The following is an 18,937-nucleotide window of genomic DNA, read 5'->3' as shown; positions in this document are numbered from 1 at the left end:
TGGCTGGAGCCTCCTGTACCCACTTGGGTCACACCAAAGACTGACCACACCTCTTCCAGAACACAAATTTATTTGGCATTTGGATGAAATGGTTCTCACAGCATCTTAAGAAAAGGATTAGTGCCAACCCAACCAAAAGTAACCCCAAACTAAAAACCCTTAGTGAAAGGAAAACAAAAAACAGGCATCGAGACAATGTACAGTATCGACTCCTTACTCCACCAGGTAAGTCAGGCCCCGGGGGGAGGAGGCCCCTCCCAAGAGCTTGGCCTGTACCTGTGGGGGCCCAGTCTCTCCCAGGAGCACGAGAGTCTCAGGGCTGGCCTCGGGATTCTTCATCGGACTGTAGAGCACAGTCAGATCTTACACAGGGTGGCAACCGGACAGGAGGCTGAGGACAGCCAGGCAGACCCCAGCTCCCCCCCCTTGTTCCCCTCAGAACCGCTGTCCACTGGAGGTCAGCTCCCGGGCACCAACTCCTGCATACACAGCAGGCGGGGGTCTGGAGAAGCACTGCTCACGGGCCTTCTGCCCAGCCCATGGACGCCGACGGGCTGAGCACCCTGGTGCCGGGACAGAGCCTGGGCCGGTCCAGAAGCAGGCCCAGCATCTCAGGTCCCTCCCTCCTCGATGCCTCCCGCATGCCTAATTGGCCCCAGCAGTCCTTCAGTCCCCAGAGGGAGTTCCCCAGTCCCATGCACCTTGTACCAACCGTCCTGCCCTCTACACATGGTTCTGAGACGTGGGGCCAGAGACCTGGGAGTTGTGAAGGCCTCTCAGCTATAGAGGTCAGGCCCCTCTGTGCTCCGCCGCAGTGGTCACTCCAAAGCCTATGCACTCAGGACACTCACCTGGCACCAGTAAGGCCCGTGATTGCTGCTCTAGCCCTCAGCTGCCCGGAGCCCAGCCCGCTGGCGGCCCAACATGCTTCCTGCTGTCTTCAGCGGCTGGCATGGGCCACATGGGCCCAGGAGGCCTTTCTCGAAGTAGCAGCCCTTTGGCAAGGGGAGCTCAGGCCTGTATGGCACACAGCCCACCTGCCTGAGGCCTGCCTCCAGCACTCTGGATCCTGTGAGCCTGGACAGGCTGTTCAGAATTTACACCTCTGGCAGGCTCGGGGGATGACAGTTCTGTAGGGCAACTCAAAAATCTCATTCCACACTGGAAGAACACAACGGGTTTCCAAAGGGAGAGTGCGAGAACGCACCACCGAGGTCTGTCACCACAAAGCCCCACAGAAGCACCTACTTCTATTCAACCCTCCGTTCACTGCATGCTGGTCTGGAAAGGCTCCACGGGGGACCAGGAGCACGGCTCCATGCTCTCAGCCTCTGCCTCAAGGGTGGAAGTGCAGACCTGGCCATGACTCAGTGCCACCCCTGAGGCCACAGCTGGCCTGGGAAACTGGGGCCTCATGCCCGAGTTCCGGTGTACCGCCATCACCTGCAAAACTTGGACACATACGTACACACACACAGATACACGCGCACACATAAAAGGAAAAAATCCAGACATTCAACGTAGAAAAGATATGGATGTGCTAAAAATCGCACAGAACCCGCTTAATCTCCAAACCTCAGAAATGCTAAAAGCCCCATGTCAGGAGACAAGACCACTACCCAGGAGCAGGCAATCGGGTCTCTTCGTCCAAAGGCCCCTGGGCAGGGTACCCTGCACCCCAAGCTGCTGAGGAGCACGGGAAGGTGGCATGCGGCCACTGAGCACTTGGCCCCAGTGGTAATAGTGTGCAAGTGGACTTTCAGGAGATGGACACAGCCCGGGGCATTCATTTCAGCCACCCCTCCCCACAAAGAAAGAACCCCTTATGGCACAAACAAGATGGGGTGAGGGGCAGGCCAGGCCCAGGGGCAAATTCAATAGGACTGGGGGCTCCAGAGGGTAGCAGATAGGAGCCGGCTTAGCCCCCAACCCCCAACAGAGGATCCAGGGCCAGAACTCATGCCTGGCTAAGGGTCTTGGCCCAACTCCAGGGTTGCCTCTTGGGGGAGCCATGCACAGCAATGCTGGGGAGAAAAATGACAGGGTGGGGCCAGGGCCTCCTGGCACAGAACTGGGCTTCGCAGTGGAGAGTTCAACCTCCTTCCAAGACCCCCTTCTCAGGATCTCAGGAACCAGCGGTCCAGGCCAGCCCCCAGCCCGGGGCAGGGTCACCCTTGATGTTCACAGTTGGGGTTGGGGGATCCTCAGAGCAGTCACTGTGTAACCTCCAAAGCCGTCTACCCTGAGGCAGACCAAGTGCCCGGACAACACTGACAGTCCACAAACACAGCGGTGCCTGGAAGCGCCCCTCCCGCCTCCTGGCAGCCCGGGCTCGGTGGCCATTTGGCAGGCTCCTCTGGACGGCATCCTGCGGCCAGTAAGCCCACCAAAGCCAGGTGTGGTTTGGCCCCTGCCCCTGCCCACAGTGCCCTCTTTGTTCCCTACTTCTGAAACGTGTCGTCTGAGTGAACTTTGTCATTCTTCTGCCATTTGAAAAGAAACAGACAGGGCCCGACAGCTATGCATGTTTCTGGAGCCCCTCCAGGAGACCCGGTACAGGTGTCTGCTCCCTCGGGAGACCAGTGCAGTCTGCGTGCACATGCACGCCATCAGTGGGTGTGTGGCCGTGCAGCTGGGTCCAGGCTCACTCAAGGGCCCTGTAAGTCTCCCGTGGGGATCAAGGCGTTCTTGACAGCAAGACAGCAAAAAGGTGCTCTCCGCCCATCAGGGCCATGGGCCAGGCCGTCCTCTACACCATGGTACTGAGGGAACTGTGGCTGTGGCAGCCACCCCCCGGCAGCACCTCTGTGGCCGCAGTGCTCCCACTCTGGCCAGGGTCAGGGGGCACAAGCAGGGCACTGCTGCTGTCGGCCGAGTCTTCCAGGTCGGCCAGAGAGGCCCCTGCAGCAGGCAGAGGGTGCTCCAGGCACCGGGGGGAGGCACCTTCACCGCTACCATCCCCTGGGGTGGACGGCCTGGCCTCTGCTGGCTCAAAGGCATCGTCGTCTGCAAGGAGACAGAAGGGTGTCAGCAGGATGGTGGGTTTGGCCCAGGGGAAGCGGGTGGGCTGGACAGAACCAGGGGACGCTCCTCCTGTGTGAACGCTCCCACCATGGTGGGAATGGGGAAAGCAGTGCTCACCCCTCACCTTTGCAAGGGGCGGGCGAGGTACAGGGGTACAGTTATGAGCTGGACAGACTTTGTCAGTCAGCAGAACAAAGTCAGGGGAGAGGGAAAATCCTCTCAGACTTGGTGGGAGTCAAAGCAGGAGGCAAACCTCCCGTGACGTGAGGGGGTTACTGGGCTGGCAGCGGCCAGGCTGTGGCTAGAATACGGGGATGAGAATGCAGGAGGCAGGGCCGTGGCAGGCAGCTCCGCAAACCTCACAGGGGTCTGCAGAAATCCCTGGTTTGAGGGAAGCTTTGTGGCAGTCCAATCCCTTCAATGTGCCTGCTCTTTATTACCCCGGCCCTCTCCGAAAGCTTGGGGTGTGGGGGCCCAGCGTGCCCCTTTCGGCTGCCTGGCTACCCCCAGGCTCAGCAGTCCTGTTACCCTGCCCTGGGGAGCATGTGCTCCCTTAGAGCTTGCTCCATGCAGGCATCTGGGACCTGCTGCCCCCCGGCAGCATCCCTGGCAGGAAGCCTGTTCTACCTTGAACTCCCCCAAGAGCAGACGGGCAATCTGTGTGCGCAGAGGTCAAATCCAGATTTGCCCACAGACCACAGAGGGGCGGTCTCGGTCCCAGTGAACACAGCACTGCTGGCCCCATGACCCCCGTTCTGCTGGGGTACATGGGTGTGCAGGGAACTGGCCGCCTTGGAGGAGGGCACTGCCCGCTGGTGTACCGCAGGGGGTCGTGTGTGTGAGACGGTGTTAACACACCGGCAAACGGGATGGGACGCCTGAGCTGCACACCAGGCACAGGGACAAGCCAGGCAGTGGGTGAGGAACCCGGCATTCCCTCTGTACTACACAGCCCTGTGAGGAATGAGCTTCCACAGTGTCGGATGGACGGACAGCAGATTCAAGTCATCGGGTCAACATCACAGAACCAGTGCTTTCTTCACAGAACTGCTTCCAGACAGGAGGGAACGTCATGACAACGTCTCTTCAGCTCACCACATGTACACATGTGTCTTCATGGCCAAGCAGTTGGCTCTGGGTGGGCCCCTGCAGCTCTGGGCTCGCCCTGACCCGACAACTACCAGCACCCGGCTCCCCAGCTCTCTGCAGAGCCCAGCTGGGTGTGCCCCAAGGGCTGCTTGCTAACAGGTGTTCACGGGAGGAAGGTGTGCTCATCTGCACTGGCAACCCCGGGCAGAGCCCGCCTACTGACAGACGGTGGTTCCTTCCACCTAAAGGGTAACCCAAGGGGAAAGCAGAAGGCCAGAAGAAGTGGAGGTTCAGGGCCTCATGGACTGGGGAGGAGGACCACCGGGCCCCTGGTTGGTGACCTGCTGCTCCCTTTCCCGGGGGTGGGGGAAAGCACCTGCGGGATCGTAGAACATGCTGTCAGGGTTGACGGAGGCCTCATAGGGCGGCGGCGGATCATCAGGCTGGTCGATGTCTGGGTACTTGTAGGCAGTGTAGGGAGGCGGAGGGTCGTGAAAGTGGAACGTGCCGCCTTCCCCGTCGTCAGAAAGGTGTAGTGGCGTGAGGCCGGTGCCGAACCCGTCTGGGCCATAATCAAAGCCGGGGATCCTCCGGCCGAGATTGAAGTGGTGCACTGGGCAACCGCAGGGAGAGACAAGCCAACACAGCCATGTCACTCAAAGATGTGCGGCTCAGCCCCCGAGTCCCCCACCCTCTCCCGAGGCTGGACCTGCCACCCCCAGGCCCACGGGATCAGGCATCCCGACTGTCACACTTGTGTGCCCAGCTGCCTACATGAGCGCCCTGAATCTCTCACCTGGAACCCCCTCCTTAGTGCACGCCTGGCTCTCACCCACGTGCAAGCCATCACTACTTCCTGCCACTTCGGCCACCCCGCCGTCACCACACCCCTCCAGCTGAGGATCTCTGTAGCTGGCCTGCTGAGACTGAGGGTCTGGGGAAGGACTGGGCTGCCTCTCAGGGCCGTGAGGCCCCCGAATGCAGCCGGCACGGTCCCTCAGCATTCCGGCCACCTTGAATTGGAGCCCTTGAGCCCTCGGGGTCTGCAACCCCCCAAACCGCTGCCCACAGGGACTGGGGGACTGGGTGCTGGGGGCCTGGCTTGCTCACTGACATCAGGAGCGACTCCCGCCACTCTACTAAGGACACAGGCTGCTCGCTGCAGAGGACTTGGCCTGAGGAAGGCAAGTCACACCGTAAGCTGCCTAACAGGCGCTTGGGGAGTCGGCTGTTCTGCACACTCCGCCCCCGGCAGGTGGCCCACTCACGGTCCAGGCTGCCGGGAAAGGTACCATCCCTGATCCGAACACCCAGCGCCAGCTGTGGGTCGTGCTTCAAGGCCTGGAGGGCCGGGCAGCCTGGGGGCGGCTGGCCTTGAGGGTGCGTCCCTTCCTCCGCACATCCAGGGCCTGATTTCAGGTCCCCGGGACAGTTCCCCTGGTTGCCCAGGTGTGTGCTCAGCCCAGGAGCAGGTGAGTGGGTGGGACGGGGACACGCCGGGGCATCCCTATCAACATCCTCTGTCTTCCTTACCCCTTCCCGCTTCCTGTGCCTCCCACCCCACAGGGGACACAGCCTGGAGCGGGACCTCCACTGTGGCTGTCACAGGCAGGGCCAGGCACACTCACAGTTGGCGCCAATCAGGGACTCAATGCGTTCCCGCCGCCTCTGGCGAAGCCGGTGGACCATGAAAAGCAGCAGCGACAGGATGAGGAAGGAGGAGATGCAGCTAACGATCAGACGCATCCCACTAGCCATGGAGTCGAACAGGCTGTTGCCATCTGGTACAAGGGGAGGAAGGAAACCGGCTGTTTTCCGAAAAGGAGAGCCTGATCCCCCAGGCGCTTAGTGCTATGGGAAGGCGACAGCCTTTCACACCAAGCGGATATGTGGAAAAGGCAACTTGCTTCCTGATTCCCTGCACTTGACGATCTTAGGAGAGATGGCAGAAATGAAACATCTCAGTGTCATGCATACTGTGATAACACCAAAGAAGCAAATCGTCAGCCAAGAAAAATATTTTACCTTCCAGCCTAGCACTAAGTTCCATGCAATGAGCCCCTTCTGCCTAAGAAGCTTTGTTATGGGCCCCTGTGCCCTCAACCACACAGTACAAAATCAGGCATATGTGACCAAGCTCCTGGACCCTAGACCAGGGATGCTCACCTGGGCGAATCTGTCACTCCCAGGGAACATTTGACAATGTCTGGGTCCCCATACTTTGGGTCACCATCAACCCCTCGAGGGTGCAGGCACTCCTGGCATCTAGTGGGTAAAGGCCAGGGATGCTGCTCAATATCCTGCTGAGCACAAGAAGGGCCCACATCACGGTGCTCAGCCCCAAATGTTGACAGTGCCCACATGGAGACACCTGCCTTGCCCTGGTGCCCACCAGGGTTTGTTAGGTACCTGCCGTGGAGCTGCTGCAGGGGGAGCACAGATGATCATGGGATGAGGTGTGAGGGAAGAGAACTTGCACTGGCTGAGCGCCAACAATGGGACAGACCTCTCCAGGGGCTCTCACCGAGGTCAGACGGGTCACTCGTGCCAAGCCACAGAAACACAGAACCAGGAAGTGGTCCCGGGAATCCCTGCCTCCACGACCCAGAGGTAAGACCACGGAGACCTCAGTGGGGGGAGAGTGACCTGTAGCCACTGGAAGCAGGACTCCGCGTGGGTGGAAGGGCCAAGGACTGTTGACTTCCAACTCTGTGACAGCCATGCGGGCAGGTCCCCAAACACCAGCCCCAAGGAGACACTTCACGGCCAACATGGATTCCATGTGAGAAGCCGGGCTCCCGGGGCCCTTCTACTGCTTCTGCTGGCCCAGCCTGCTCCACACCAATGCAGATGGTCCGAGCTCACTCTTGGCCTCCTCCCACAGGGCCACTCTTGGCCTCCTCCTCCTCAAGGCTGCACTTATTGCTGACAACATTTGGGAAGTAAATATGTGGAAAGGATACATCCTCTCACCAATCAGCTGATTTTTTGGTGCCTCTGATCCTCTTCCAGTCTCAAGGGACCATTTTGCCTCTGTCTGTGGGAGCAAGTCTGTCAGCTCATGGGGCTGCTGACATGTCTGTTCATTGCTGGCCAGCTCAGAGATCCCAAGGGGGCACTTAAAGCAGCAGTCTCTTTGCAATGACTCTTTTTAATCACTTCCAAAATGAACCCAAGGACACAGTTGACAGAATCAAGGTCCCTGACCATCCCTCGACAGAGTCAAGGTCCCTGACCAACCCAAGGACACAGTCGACAGAGTCAAGGTCCCTGACCATCCCTGGTGATTACCAGGAAGGAAGGAGCATCTCCTAGAAGAGAGCCACCTGCACACACTTTTTCAGACACAGAGAAGACAGCACTGCCGTAGGAGCCAGAAGGCAGCTCTTGGGTCCCTCGGGACTCACGCCACGACTGGTTAGCTGCAAGTGTTGCCTATCCCAAGGTCACAAAGATTTTTCTATGGTTTCTATGTTCTTTTAACAGATTTTATTTTATTAACAGCATATATTTTCTGCTAGGCGTTTTACAATTTAAGGTTTTACAGTTAGGTCTATGACCATTTTGAGTTAATTTTTATACATAGTAAGATGTGTAGTTAAAGGTATGTGTGTGTGTATATATATTTTGCATATGGATGCCCAATTGTTCCAACACCATTTGTTAAAAGATATCCTTTCTCCATTTAATTGCCTTTGTAACTGTTGTCAAATATTAGTTGACCATATATGTGTGGGACTATTTCTAGACTATTCTGTTCCACTGATCTATGTATCTCTTCTTTTGATAATACCACACTGTGATTACTATGACCGTACAGTAAGATTTAAATCAGGTACCATGAATCCTCCAACTGTGTTCTTTTCAAAAACTGTTTTAGCTATTCTAATTCCTTTCCCTTCCTACATAAGTTTTATTTATCTTTTTTTTTTTAAGTTTTTAAGTAATCTCTACACCCAACATGGGACTTGGACTTGCAACCCTGACATCAAGAGTCCCGTGCTCCACTGACTGAGCGAGCCAGGCACTCCTCTACATAAATATTAGAATCAGTTTGTCAATGTCTGTAAAATGTCTCCTGGGATTTGGGTTAGGACAGCATTGTATCCATAGATAATTTGGGGGGAATTAACTGCCTAATGATATTGAGTCTTATGATCCATGAACATGGTATACCTCTCCTTCTATTTACACCTTTGATTTCTTTCATCAGTATTTTATGGTGTGTAGCACAGAGATTGTGCACGTATTTGTAAGGCTTATACCTAAGTATTTCATGTTTTTTGGTGCTATTGTAAATGGTACTTTTCTTAGATATTTCGATTTCCAACTGTTCACAGGTAGTATATATAAAAACAATGGAGTTTTATATATGACCTTGTATGTGGAGACGTTGCTAAACAAACTTACTAGTTTTAGTAACTTTCTTGTAAATCCTCTGGGATTTACAGACAATCATGTCATCTACTAAAAAAAAGATGATTTCATTTCCCTTCTGGTCTGGATACTTTTCATTTTCTGGCACTGCCCTTGACCACCTATACAACCATGAACAGAGTGGTGAGAGCAGACATCCTTGCTTTGTTGAGGGGGATACTTTCCCAACGTCCCCAGTTTGGGTGGCAGTGTCTCTGTCCTTGTTGGAATACAGTCACTTCCGAGGAGAAAACACTCAGTCTGGGAAGCAGTTAGGAGCCTGCAAAAGTAAGACTGAACAAGAGGCAGGGAGATGCTCTGGATAAGCTGCTCTGGTTGCATAGGAGAATGGCCTGCAGCAGCTGTGGTCTCATCCAGAGGCCCTGAGAGCCCTGCTCTGCTGAGAAGGCCTCAGGGCTAGGTAAGCTCTACAGGCCTTATATAGGCCTAGTCATTCTGACAAAGCCTGGATGGAGGGGTAAGGCAATACTGCTAGACTCCTAAGAGATGGAATGAGAAATCCAGGTGATGTGGCTTATGAAAGCCAGAGTTTGACTCCTGTGGAAGGTAAGTGAGTTGGAGGTTCAGAGTGATGTGGCCAGGACACAGGAGACCTGGTAAGCACCCAATCAGTGCTTGTCAGAATCCCACAGGAATGCGTCTTGTACAAGCAGATACAATCTACTCTGTGAGATAGGGAGGCCCAAGGGTACCCTCACTGAGCTCCACTCTCCCTGGTAGGCTCCTCTGTACTCTCCACAGTTGATTGCACATCTGGGACATGTGCCAAAGTGTCTGATTCAGCCAAACCTCCGACACCCTCTGACACTGCTTTGCCCTCTCCCCCAGAAGCCCTTCCTGGCATGCAGGGACACTGACAACTCTCTACTTAACAAGAGCTCTAGTTGTTGTGGCCCTCACACACCAGTTCCAGCTCCTGTCCCACCAGCACTAGGCAAACCAGTTTCTCCTCCACAGGGGCCCTGGAGGATGGAGATGGCCACCACGCCCTGCCCAACCTTCTCTTCTACGAGGTCCATGAGCTTAGGGACTTCCACAGGGCCCTGTCCACATCTCTCTCACACTACCAAGATAAAAAAACAAATTCATGCTTTTGATTTACATTTCACTTGAGATTATGAATTCACAGAGATACAACTGCACTGGTGTGGAGAATAATCCAGCATGCTGTATGGAGTGTGATGCCCACTAATGGTCGTACAGAGCAGGTTGCTATCTGCTGTTTTGTTTTGTTTTTTAAAGGAAAGGAAGAGGGCTATCTAGAGACCACATGCCTGTATAGTGTCTAACCACAAACACCACCTGGTAGAAAGGAGTTTCTTTCTCAAAACTGAGGGTAATATTTAATCTTTTTCTGAAAGATTTTAATGGTAAAAATCAATGACTATAAGCAATAAAAACTGTCATCACTGTCCACATCACCATACTTGGAAAAGAGCTCAAATGGGGACATAAGTCTTGAAAGGAGAAAGATAGGTCAGGTTTGAAGCCATCAGTTACAGCTGATTCATGAACAGACACCCACATTCAAGTTCAAGTTCACTGGTGTACAGTACTTGTTACCCACCTGAGAGCTGACACAAGCCAACCTGTAAGGTGGCAGTTAGAGAAGGCTGGGTCATGTGACACACACATGCCCACAAGAGCAGTTGGCCCTCAAAGCTGGCCGGACAGCTCTGTCAACAAATGCTGCCACCATTGCTATGCCATGTGCCATGAGCTCTCATGAGTCCCCACCAGTGAGAAAGCAAAGGGATATTGGGCTCCAGCTCAGAACAGGGAGGCTAACTCATGACCCACCATCAGTCTCACCTGGGTCCAGGCACATGAACTTGCAGCATTCCTTGGGGTCCTTGCGGTACTGCTGGCAGCCCTGGGGCCTCTCACAGAGGGCAGCCACACACATCTCAGGCTCCCCACCATGGCAGGTGCAGCTCAGGCATGGGTCATCTCCTTTGGGGGTGAAGTAGAACCCTTCATCCACCACATTGTCCTTGATGTCAACGCATGTTTGACCTGCAACATGCACACACATGCATATATGTAGGCATTATCAGCAGAAGGAGCCCAGACTCTCTCCAGCCGGGTCTAGGTAGTGGACATGACAACAGAGGAGTTAGCAAGATCAACCTGAGAGCCCTCCTGTGCTGGAGTGTGTGAATCTGGCCCACAACCAGAGGAAGTGGCTACTTGAGAGAGGTCACTACAGCTCACTGTTAGGACAAAGCACACCTGGTCAGGGCACACTTGGCCATGAGCCCAGACAGCTAGGAGAGAGAAGAGTGCTAGATTCCAGGGGAAAGCCCATGGAGAAGTGGTTGCTTTCAAGTGTTTGCCTCAGCAGTTTACTTAGAGATTTCCTCAATTTTAAGATGCAGCTGCCATGCATATTAACCATTTTACAACACATTTGAGAATGTGTCTCCAATGATTCTCCCAAGAAGCTGCTGGCTCTGTTTACAAAGTCCACTAGTCACAAGACACACACAGTAAACTCTGTGCAGACCTGACCTGGGGCTAGAGGAAGAGAAATGGCCATGGCCAGAGACGAAAGGGAGCTGAAAACTCAGAGCCCTAAGCCAGCCCCAGACACAACAGATGCCTGGAGGAAGGGACAAGGGATGAGGCAGGGGCAGCTCTCCAAAAGACACATGCTCAGTGAAAGGCAAAGGGACATGAGAAGAAGTTTGTTTCAGTCTCCAAATGGAGTAGAGATATCTAAAAAACTCATCAGAAATCCCACGACCATGTGCCTCACTTAAGACTGGAGTCAAATCTACAAAGCTCATGTGGTCAGGAATATGCAGGGCAAGAAACTCACATAGAACTGTTCTCTGCTAGAACAGAGAAAAAAGAATGATGAAAAATGAGCAGCCCTTGGAGAAACGTGGGACACCATCAAGTGCACCATCATACGCGAAATGTAAGTACCAAAAGGAGAAGAGAGTAGAAAGAGCAGAAAAAAGTATCTGAAGAAATAACTGCTGAAAACTTCCCAAATTCACTGGAAAAACCTATACGTGTAGGAAGCACAACAAACTCCAAGTTGGATAAATGCAAAGAGCCTAAACACGTCAGACACACACATTATAGCAAAGTGCTGAAGTCGAAGAAAAAGTGAAAACCTTAAAAACAGCAAGCCAGAAATGACTTGTTACTTACAAGAGAAGACTAAACAGCTGACTTCTCAGCTGAAAAAACAGAGGTGAGAAGGCAGTGGGATAACATACTCAAGGTGCTCAAAGAAAAAACTGTCAAGCAAAACTCCTAGATCCAGCAAACCTACCTTTCAAAACCTGAAGGCAAGATAAAGACTTTCCCCAGACAGACAAGACCTGAGAGAATTTGTTGCTTTCACACTTGCCTCATAAGAAATTCCAAAGAAGTCTTTGGTATTTCTTATAAGATCTTTTTTCCCCCAAGAAGTTTTTTTTTTTTTAAAGAGGGAGAGAGAGTGAGGATGAGGGAAGAGAGGGGCACAGAGAGAGGGAAAGGGAGAATCCTAAGCAGGCTTCACGCCCAGCGCGGAGCCTGACACAGGGCCTGACGCGGACTCTATCTCACAACTCTGAGATCAAGACGTGAGCCAAAATCAAGAGTCAGACGCTTAACCAACTGAGCCACCCAGGCGCCCCACCCCAAAGGAAGTTCTTAAGGCTAAAAGAAAGTGACCCTCAGAGAGGAATTTGGATCCATACAAAAAACCAAAAGGCAATAGAAAAGATAATTATGTAATTATGAAAGACAATATAAATGAGTATTTTTTTCCTCTCAACTGAATGAAAAGGCAATTGAATAAGATACTGCGTTTATAACGTAGTATTGGGCTTCTAACATATGGAAATGTAATGAACGTGTTTGCCAATAACAGCCCAAAGGAGGTATGTGGAAGCAAAGCTGTTCTAGGCTAAGGAAATGACTGGAGGTGGTAATTAACAACTATGTTTTGTTCATTTGTAACACTAACAGACCTAATGCGTATAATAATACCACAGAAAGAAGAAAAGGGAGTATCATATCACATATCACTGAAATGAACTTAGTATCAATCTGAAGCTAATCTGAATAAAATGTATATGGCAAAATGTATATGTAGATGTACATGGAATTAGTCGTAAAAGTTACACTTACCTGTGAATATACTAAAAAGCATTGAATGGTACGCTTTAAATGGGCAAATTGTAAAGTATGTGAATTATAACTTAATAAAGCTGTTTAAAAAAAAGAGATGGCTGAGATCGTCCCATTATTAACAAAACACATAAATCCCTAGGGGTCCTAAAAGGACCAATAAAAATAAATCAATAACCAGACATAATGTGATGAAACCTCAGTGTATCAACAAAGAGAAACTCTCAAAAGCAACATGAGAGGACAATTACCTACTATTCTGTGCTCTTTCAGGCAATGGTCAGTCCAGATGGCCACAAGGGGAGCCGAGGGGAGGCACAGGAAAATGAAGTGTATTATACTTATGAGTATATCCTGGACCGACAAGAATCACTGCACGCCAGGAGGGATCACACAGGAAGAACACCAAGGGTGCTGCTCAAACAAGTGGGTAGGGAGCAGAGGAGCGAGGACCCACAGCAAGTGTTTTATTGGGGGTCAGGGTGGAGTGCACAAGCAAAAGCATAGGGGGAATTTCACTGGAGCACTTGACTCTCACTAGGTCACAGTCAGGGGAGGGCAAGGAGAACTTATGGCAGAGGCCAGCCTTATCACCCTGCAGCACCTGGCCATCTGGGCGGGGTGCTCACAGCCTGTTTGTGGAGCAGGAAGATAAGAAGTTTTAAATTTATAACACACCCAACAAACGAAGAAGGAAAGGCATATGATAGTTCAGAGCAAGGAACAGGCAGAAATAAAATAACATCTTCAAAGTCTTGAGAAAAAGTAACTGTTACCCAACAAATCTATACCCAGCTAAACGAACATTCAGGATTGGGGGCAAAAAATAGACTTTTCATTCAGAGAGTGTAGCACTAACAACACAACCTCATCTCAAAGAGCTCCTAAAGAATGTATCTGAGAAATAAAAAGCTGAACCAGAAAGAATTGGGATGCAAGATGAAATAATAAAGAAACTGACGAACATGTGAGGAAAGGTACATAAATGCTGGCTTCATAAACCAACAAGTGATTCATTTAAGAAATATAAAAACAAAGTAAAACTAAAATAATGGACAACAAGTCCATGTAAGTCAGAAGCTGGGGAACAACTGAAGCTAAAGCAATATAGAGCTTTTGGTGGTTTTTTTTTACTTTTTATTTTTAGGTGCACAGGGAAGTGTGTCTTCCAAGAATTGAGCTTTTGAGCTGAAATGGCTGCCACTGGGGAAAAAACAAAAACAAAAACAAAACCCTCTGCTTTCCAGTTCCAGCTGATGGTGACTTTTTGACTGATATCCATAAAAGAATTCATTGAAAAGCACACTTGTTCTCAGCAGCCTGTGAGGTCCCTCGTGAATTCATCATCTAGGGAAGGGGAGGCATACCCAAGTTGCAGACGCAGGGCATGTGCTCTGCAGAATTGTAAGAAAGATAAGGGTTGGTTTTAACCATCCTCCCAATGCCCCCCCCCTTTTTAAAAGATTTTATTGATTTGAGAGAGAGTGAGAGAGAGCATGAGAGCAGATTGAGGGACAGAGGGAGAAGCAGGCTTCCCGCGGAGCAGGGAGCCTAATGTGGGACTTGATCCTGGGACTCCAGGATCATGACCTGAGCCAAAGGCAGCCACTTAACTGACTGAACCACCCAGACGCCCCCAATGTCCCTTTTTAAGCCTGCTTAAAAGGTGGTTCACACGGTGAGTAGAAATTAGGCCCCTCTGCAGTCTAGATCTTCCTCACTCAATCAGTGAACACAAAGTGGCACTGGCCCACTGGAAATTACAGGCTCCATTAGGGAGAAAAGAAATTACTTACTAAGCAACAAATTCTGTAAATTTGTAATTCAGATCTTAGACTGGCCTGGCAACAAAGGGTCTTTGTATTAACAAGAAGGAAGTTAGAGACACTGTCTTTAGATTTAAAAATTAAATCAATTATGCCCTTTAAAAATGTAAGGGTGGGCGCCTGGGTGGCTCAGTTGGTTAAGCAACTGCCTTCAGCTCAGGTCATGATCCTGGAGTCCTGGGATCAAGTCCCGCATCTGGCTCCCTGCTCAGCGGGGAGTCTGCTTCTCCCTCTGACCCTCCCCCCCTCATGCTCTCTCTCTCATTCTCTCTCTCAAATAAATAAATAAAATCTTTAAAAATAAATAAATAAATAAATAAATAAATAAATAAAATGTAAGGGTAACCACTAACACGACAGGCATATATAACAATTTCTGAACCAGTATAGGAAAAAAAGAGACTAGAGAAAAGTTGATTAATCTCGTGTAAGTCAGGAGAAGATAAAAAAGAAGAAAAATCCTGGGTAAACAGCACAGAATAAAGTGTCAAAATCAACTTGAAGACTTAATTAAAGAGTACAAAAAGGCATATTAAAGGCATATATATATGGCATATAAAGGCATATTTTGGGGCTAGCCCAAAAATATTATGTAATAATAATGAAAACAGTTCATATATATTGAGAGCTTTCTAATATGCCAAGGACTGTTCTTTGCACTGCACGTAAGCTGACCAATCTCTCCCAACAACATGGTGAGTGAGGTGGGTGCTCTACTACTCCCTTTTCCTGATGTGGAACCCAAGGGACAGAGCTCAAGAAACTTGTCCAAGGCCAAACCTGGATTCAAAGTCTGGCTATCTGACTATTCAGCCTCATCTCATAATACCATTTTGCAGCTACCACCGGAAAAGAAGTAAGACTTTAAGCAAAACCAACAAAAACTAGTATGGATAAAAAGGGATCATTACATCATGATAAAAAGGTTCAATTCAGGAAGATATAATAATTATGAGTACTTACACTCCCAATAACATGACCTCAAGACAGATAAAGCTAAAATTAGAGAATTAGGGAAAAATGGATGAATTGACATCCACAGTGAGAGATTAAAACACATCTCTTTCAACAATTGATATACCATGCAGTCCAAACAGACTTGAACAATGCCATCAATAAGCCTGAGCTAATAAATGTATAAAAAATCCTACGGCCAAGAGTTTACGCACATGTGGAATAGTAACAAAAATCCTAACAACAACAGAACATAAATATCATGTTATCTGACCACAATACACATAAACCACTAAATTAAATTACAGACTATTAGTAAATACGATCTATGATTAATCTATGATAAGAATGACTTCCTGGAAGGGGGGAATATACTGACTACAAAAGGATAGGAGGCATCTTCTGGAGGGCTAGAAATATTCCACATCTTGATTTGGGAAGTCATTACACATGTGTACAATTTCAACAAACTTGCACTTAAGATCTGTGTACTTTAATGTTTGTTAAGTACAGGGAAAATTAAACTTAAATGCCTTATATTAGAAAAAAACTAAAAATTAAGGAGATAAGGGTCTAACTCTAGAAGGTGGAAAAAGAAAAGGGTAAATCTTTTTTTTTTAAGATTTTATTTATTTATTTGACAGCGAGAGAGAGACAGCAAGAGAGGGAACATAAGCAGGGGGAGTGGGAGAGGGAGAAGCAGACTTCCCGCTGAGCAAAGAGCCCGATGCGGGGCTCGATCCCAGGACCCTGGGATCATGAGCTGAGCCGAAGGCAGACGCTTAACCGACTGAGCCACCCAGGCACCCCAGAAAAGGGTAAATCTAATAAAAGTGAAAGGATGGAAACTGACAGTAGAAATTAATGGCACAGAAAACAGATACACAACAGTGAGAATCAATTACTACCCAAAGCTGGTTAGTCACAAAGATGAATCAAAGAGCCAAATCTTCAGTAAGACTAATCAAGAAAAAAGAAAGTATTAATAATATTAGAAATCAAAAGGAGGTCATAATGATATACATGAATACCTCAAAAAAGAGAATTGTATGAGAATGAAGTAAAAAATTCAGACACATAGGCAATGCCCTAGATAAATATGACTTACCAAACTGACTGAAAAAGAACCAGAAAACTTGAATACATCTATAATCATTAAAACAATTAAATTAGTATCAAAAATCTACATCCAAGATACACACACACACACACAAACACATACACACATCTTAGCTCTGTCCACTGAAAGGGCATAAAAGCCATGAGCATAACTAGTGCCCAGGTCCTCCAAGGCTCTTTGGGAAAAGGCTGAGTCCAGAGAGTACAAGATGAACTAGAAAAAGAAAGCAAACAGAAGGAAATAATAAAGAGCAATAATCAGTGAAATTGAAAATAGAGAAAAATCAATGATACAAAAAGCTGGTTCTCAAGAAAATCAACAAAATTGATAAACCTCTAGCAAGACTGACAAAATCAAAATGGGAGAAACACAAATCAGGAATGAAACAGGGGACATCACTATAAATCCTGCAATCATAAGAAGGTTAATAAGAGAACACTATGAGGGGCACCTGGGTGGCTCAGTTGGTTAAGCGACTGCCTTCAGCTCAGGTCATGATCCTGGAGTCCCAGTATCAAGTCCCGTGTCAGGCTCCCTGCTCAGCGGGGAGTCTGCTTCTCCCTCTGACCCTCCCCTCTCTCATGTTCTCTCTCTCTCAAATAAGTTTTTAAAAAAATCTTAAAAAAAAAGAGAACACTATGAATAATTCTATGCTCATAAATCTGAGTACTTACAAGAAATGGATCAATTCTTTGAAAACCAGAAACTATCAAAAATTCACTCAACGTGAAATAGACAATCTGAACAGTCCTATAGCTATAAGTTGAATTCATAATTGAAAAACTCCCCCCAAAAGAAATCTCAGGCCCAAGTGGTTTCACTGGAGAATTCTACCACTACAGACAGTGGTTGCAAATGCGCGTGGTTATAAAGGAATAATAGGGAGGATCTTTATGGTGCTAGAGCTACTCATATCTTGACTGAGTTATAGGAACCTAGACAAGTAAAAAAACTCTATAAATCCCTCTCTCTCTCATACACACACACACACGCACAAATGAATACAAGTAAAACTGGAGATAGCTGAATAAGATCAGTGGATTGTGTCCAAGTCAATATCCTGGCTGTGATATTACACTATAGTTTTGCAAAACGCTCCCATTTGGGGAAATCAGGCAAAACGTGTAAGGGATCTCTCTTATTTCCTTTAAATGCATCTGAACCTCCAGGATCTCAATAAAAATGTCAATTTAAAAAAAAAAAAGCCAGCATAAATGGGTCAAATTAAGCATAAAAATAATGGTACTCATGAATTATAACCCATCTTATATAATAAAAATCCAAGAGTGCATTCTAATACAATTAAAGAAATTAATAAATGGGGGAGAAGGGAATGCTTTTCCTTACCACAGAATGCAAACTAGTAAATACGGAAGGAATGACAGAGTTAGAAAATTGCCAATACATGCCAGCAGCATCAGCAGGTACAAATTTGATGAGGAACAGGAATTTTACAAAGCCTCAAAGGATCTCCTCACATATTATTTATTATTTTCAAAACGGGAAAAACTAGAACTTTACAGTACAGAATTCTGGCAGGTACAACCTTAATCCAGGGATCAAAGCTAATGTCACCACTGTCAGGGCAAAGCGACACCACATGCCTCATCAGATGATGTATCTAAGAGACTAAATATACAGACAATGGCTAGGCCATATTCGACAACAGGGCTCTGACCCACCACCTCTGCAGCAACCAGCCCAGAACATTTAGGATTTGGTCGATGACTATGAGCTTCCCTGTTTTTTCCACACTTCCAAGGCAGGACCCAGCAGAGAAAGCCAAATATGCTCCTCAAACCAATTGCCTCAAACTGCCTGGCTTGTAGTTAGTTAGCCTGCCCCAAGCTTCCCATGCCAACTGCCTCCAATCAGAGCACACCGGGAGCCTTTAGGGCACTGGTGAAAACCCCGTGATGGATCCACAACTTCAGCTGGAGGCAGGAGAATGGCCACACACATTAAGACAGCTGCAAGAGACGGACTCTCTCAAGAGTGGCCCAAAGGGAAGTTCTAAAGCAGAGGGCAGAGTAGACATTAAGAAGAGCCCTTGCGGGGGGTGCCTGGGTGGCTCAGTAGTTGAGCGTCTGCCTTTGGCTTGGGTCATGATCACAGGGTCCTGGGATCGAGCCCTGTGTCGGACTCCCTGCTCGGCGGGAAGCCTGCTTCTCCCTCTCCCACTCCCTCTGCTTGTGTTCCCTCCCTCGCTATGTCTCTCTCTGTAAAATAAATAAATATCTTTAACGACTGAGCCACCCAGGCATCCTGTATTTTCTCAATCTTAAAGAAAGTGCCATATTTAACACTGAAACACTGAAAGCTTTCCCTCTGAGGCTAGGAAGATAAGATTATGCTC

General features: G+C 48.8%; 1 protein-coding gene across 2 annotated transcripts in view; it reads right to left on the bottom strand.

Annotated features, from left to right (window-relative positions):
- Positions 1-53: 53 nt before the first annotated feature.
- The window catches only part of DGCR2 (DiGeorge syndrome critical region gene 2), an 82,781-nt gene continuing 63,897 nt past the window's right edge, over positions 54-18,937 (bottom strand). For both annotated transcript variants that reach the window (XM_028095920.1, XM_028095921.1), the window contains exons 7-10: positions 10,363-10,566; positions 5,742-5,894; positions 4,490-4,726; positions 54-3,006 (exon numbers count right to left, since the gene is read on the bottom strand). In XM_028095920.1, the coding sequence (XP_027951721.1) occupies positions 2,750-3,006; positions 4,490-4,726; positions 5,742-5,894; positions 10,363-10,566 (851 nt within the window). In that variant the 3' untranslated portion in view covers positions 54-2,749. The remainder of the gene's footprint in view (positions 3,007-4,489; positions 4,727-5,741; positions 5,895-10,362; positions 10,567-18,937) is intronic.

This window comes from Eumetopias jubatus, unplaced genomic scaffold, assembly GCF_037043125.1.
Source record: "Eumetopias jubatus isolate StellerSeaLion01/CBP00866 unplaced genomic scaffold, mEumJub1_p1.0 scaffold_16, whole genome shotgun sequence".
Taxonomy (NCBI): domain Eukaryota; kingdom Metazoa; phylum Chordata; class Mammalia; order Carnivora; family Otariidae; genus Eumetopias; species Eumetopias jubatus.
This window is presented reverse-complemented; position numbering and strand designations above follow the sequence as displayed.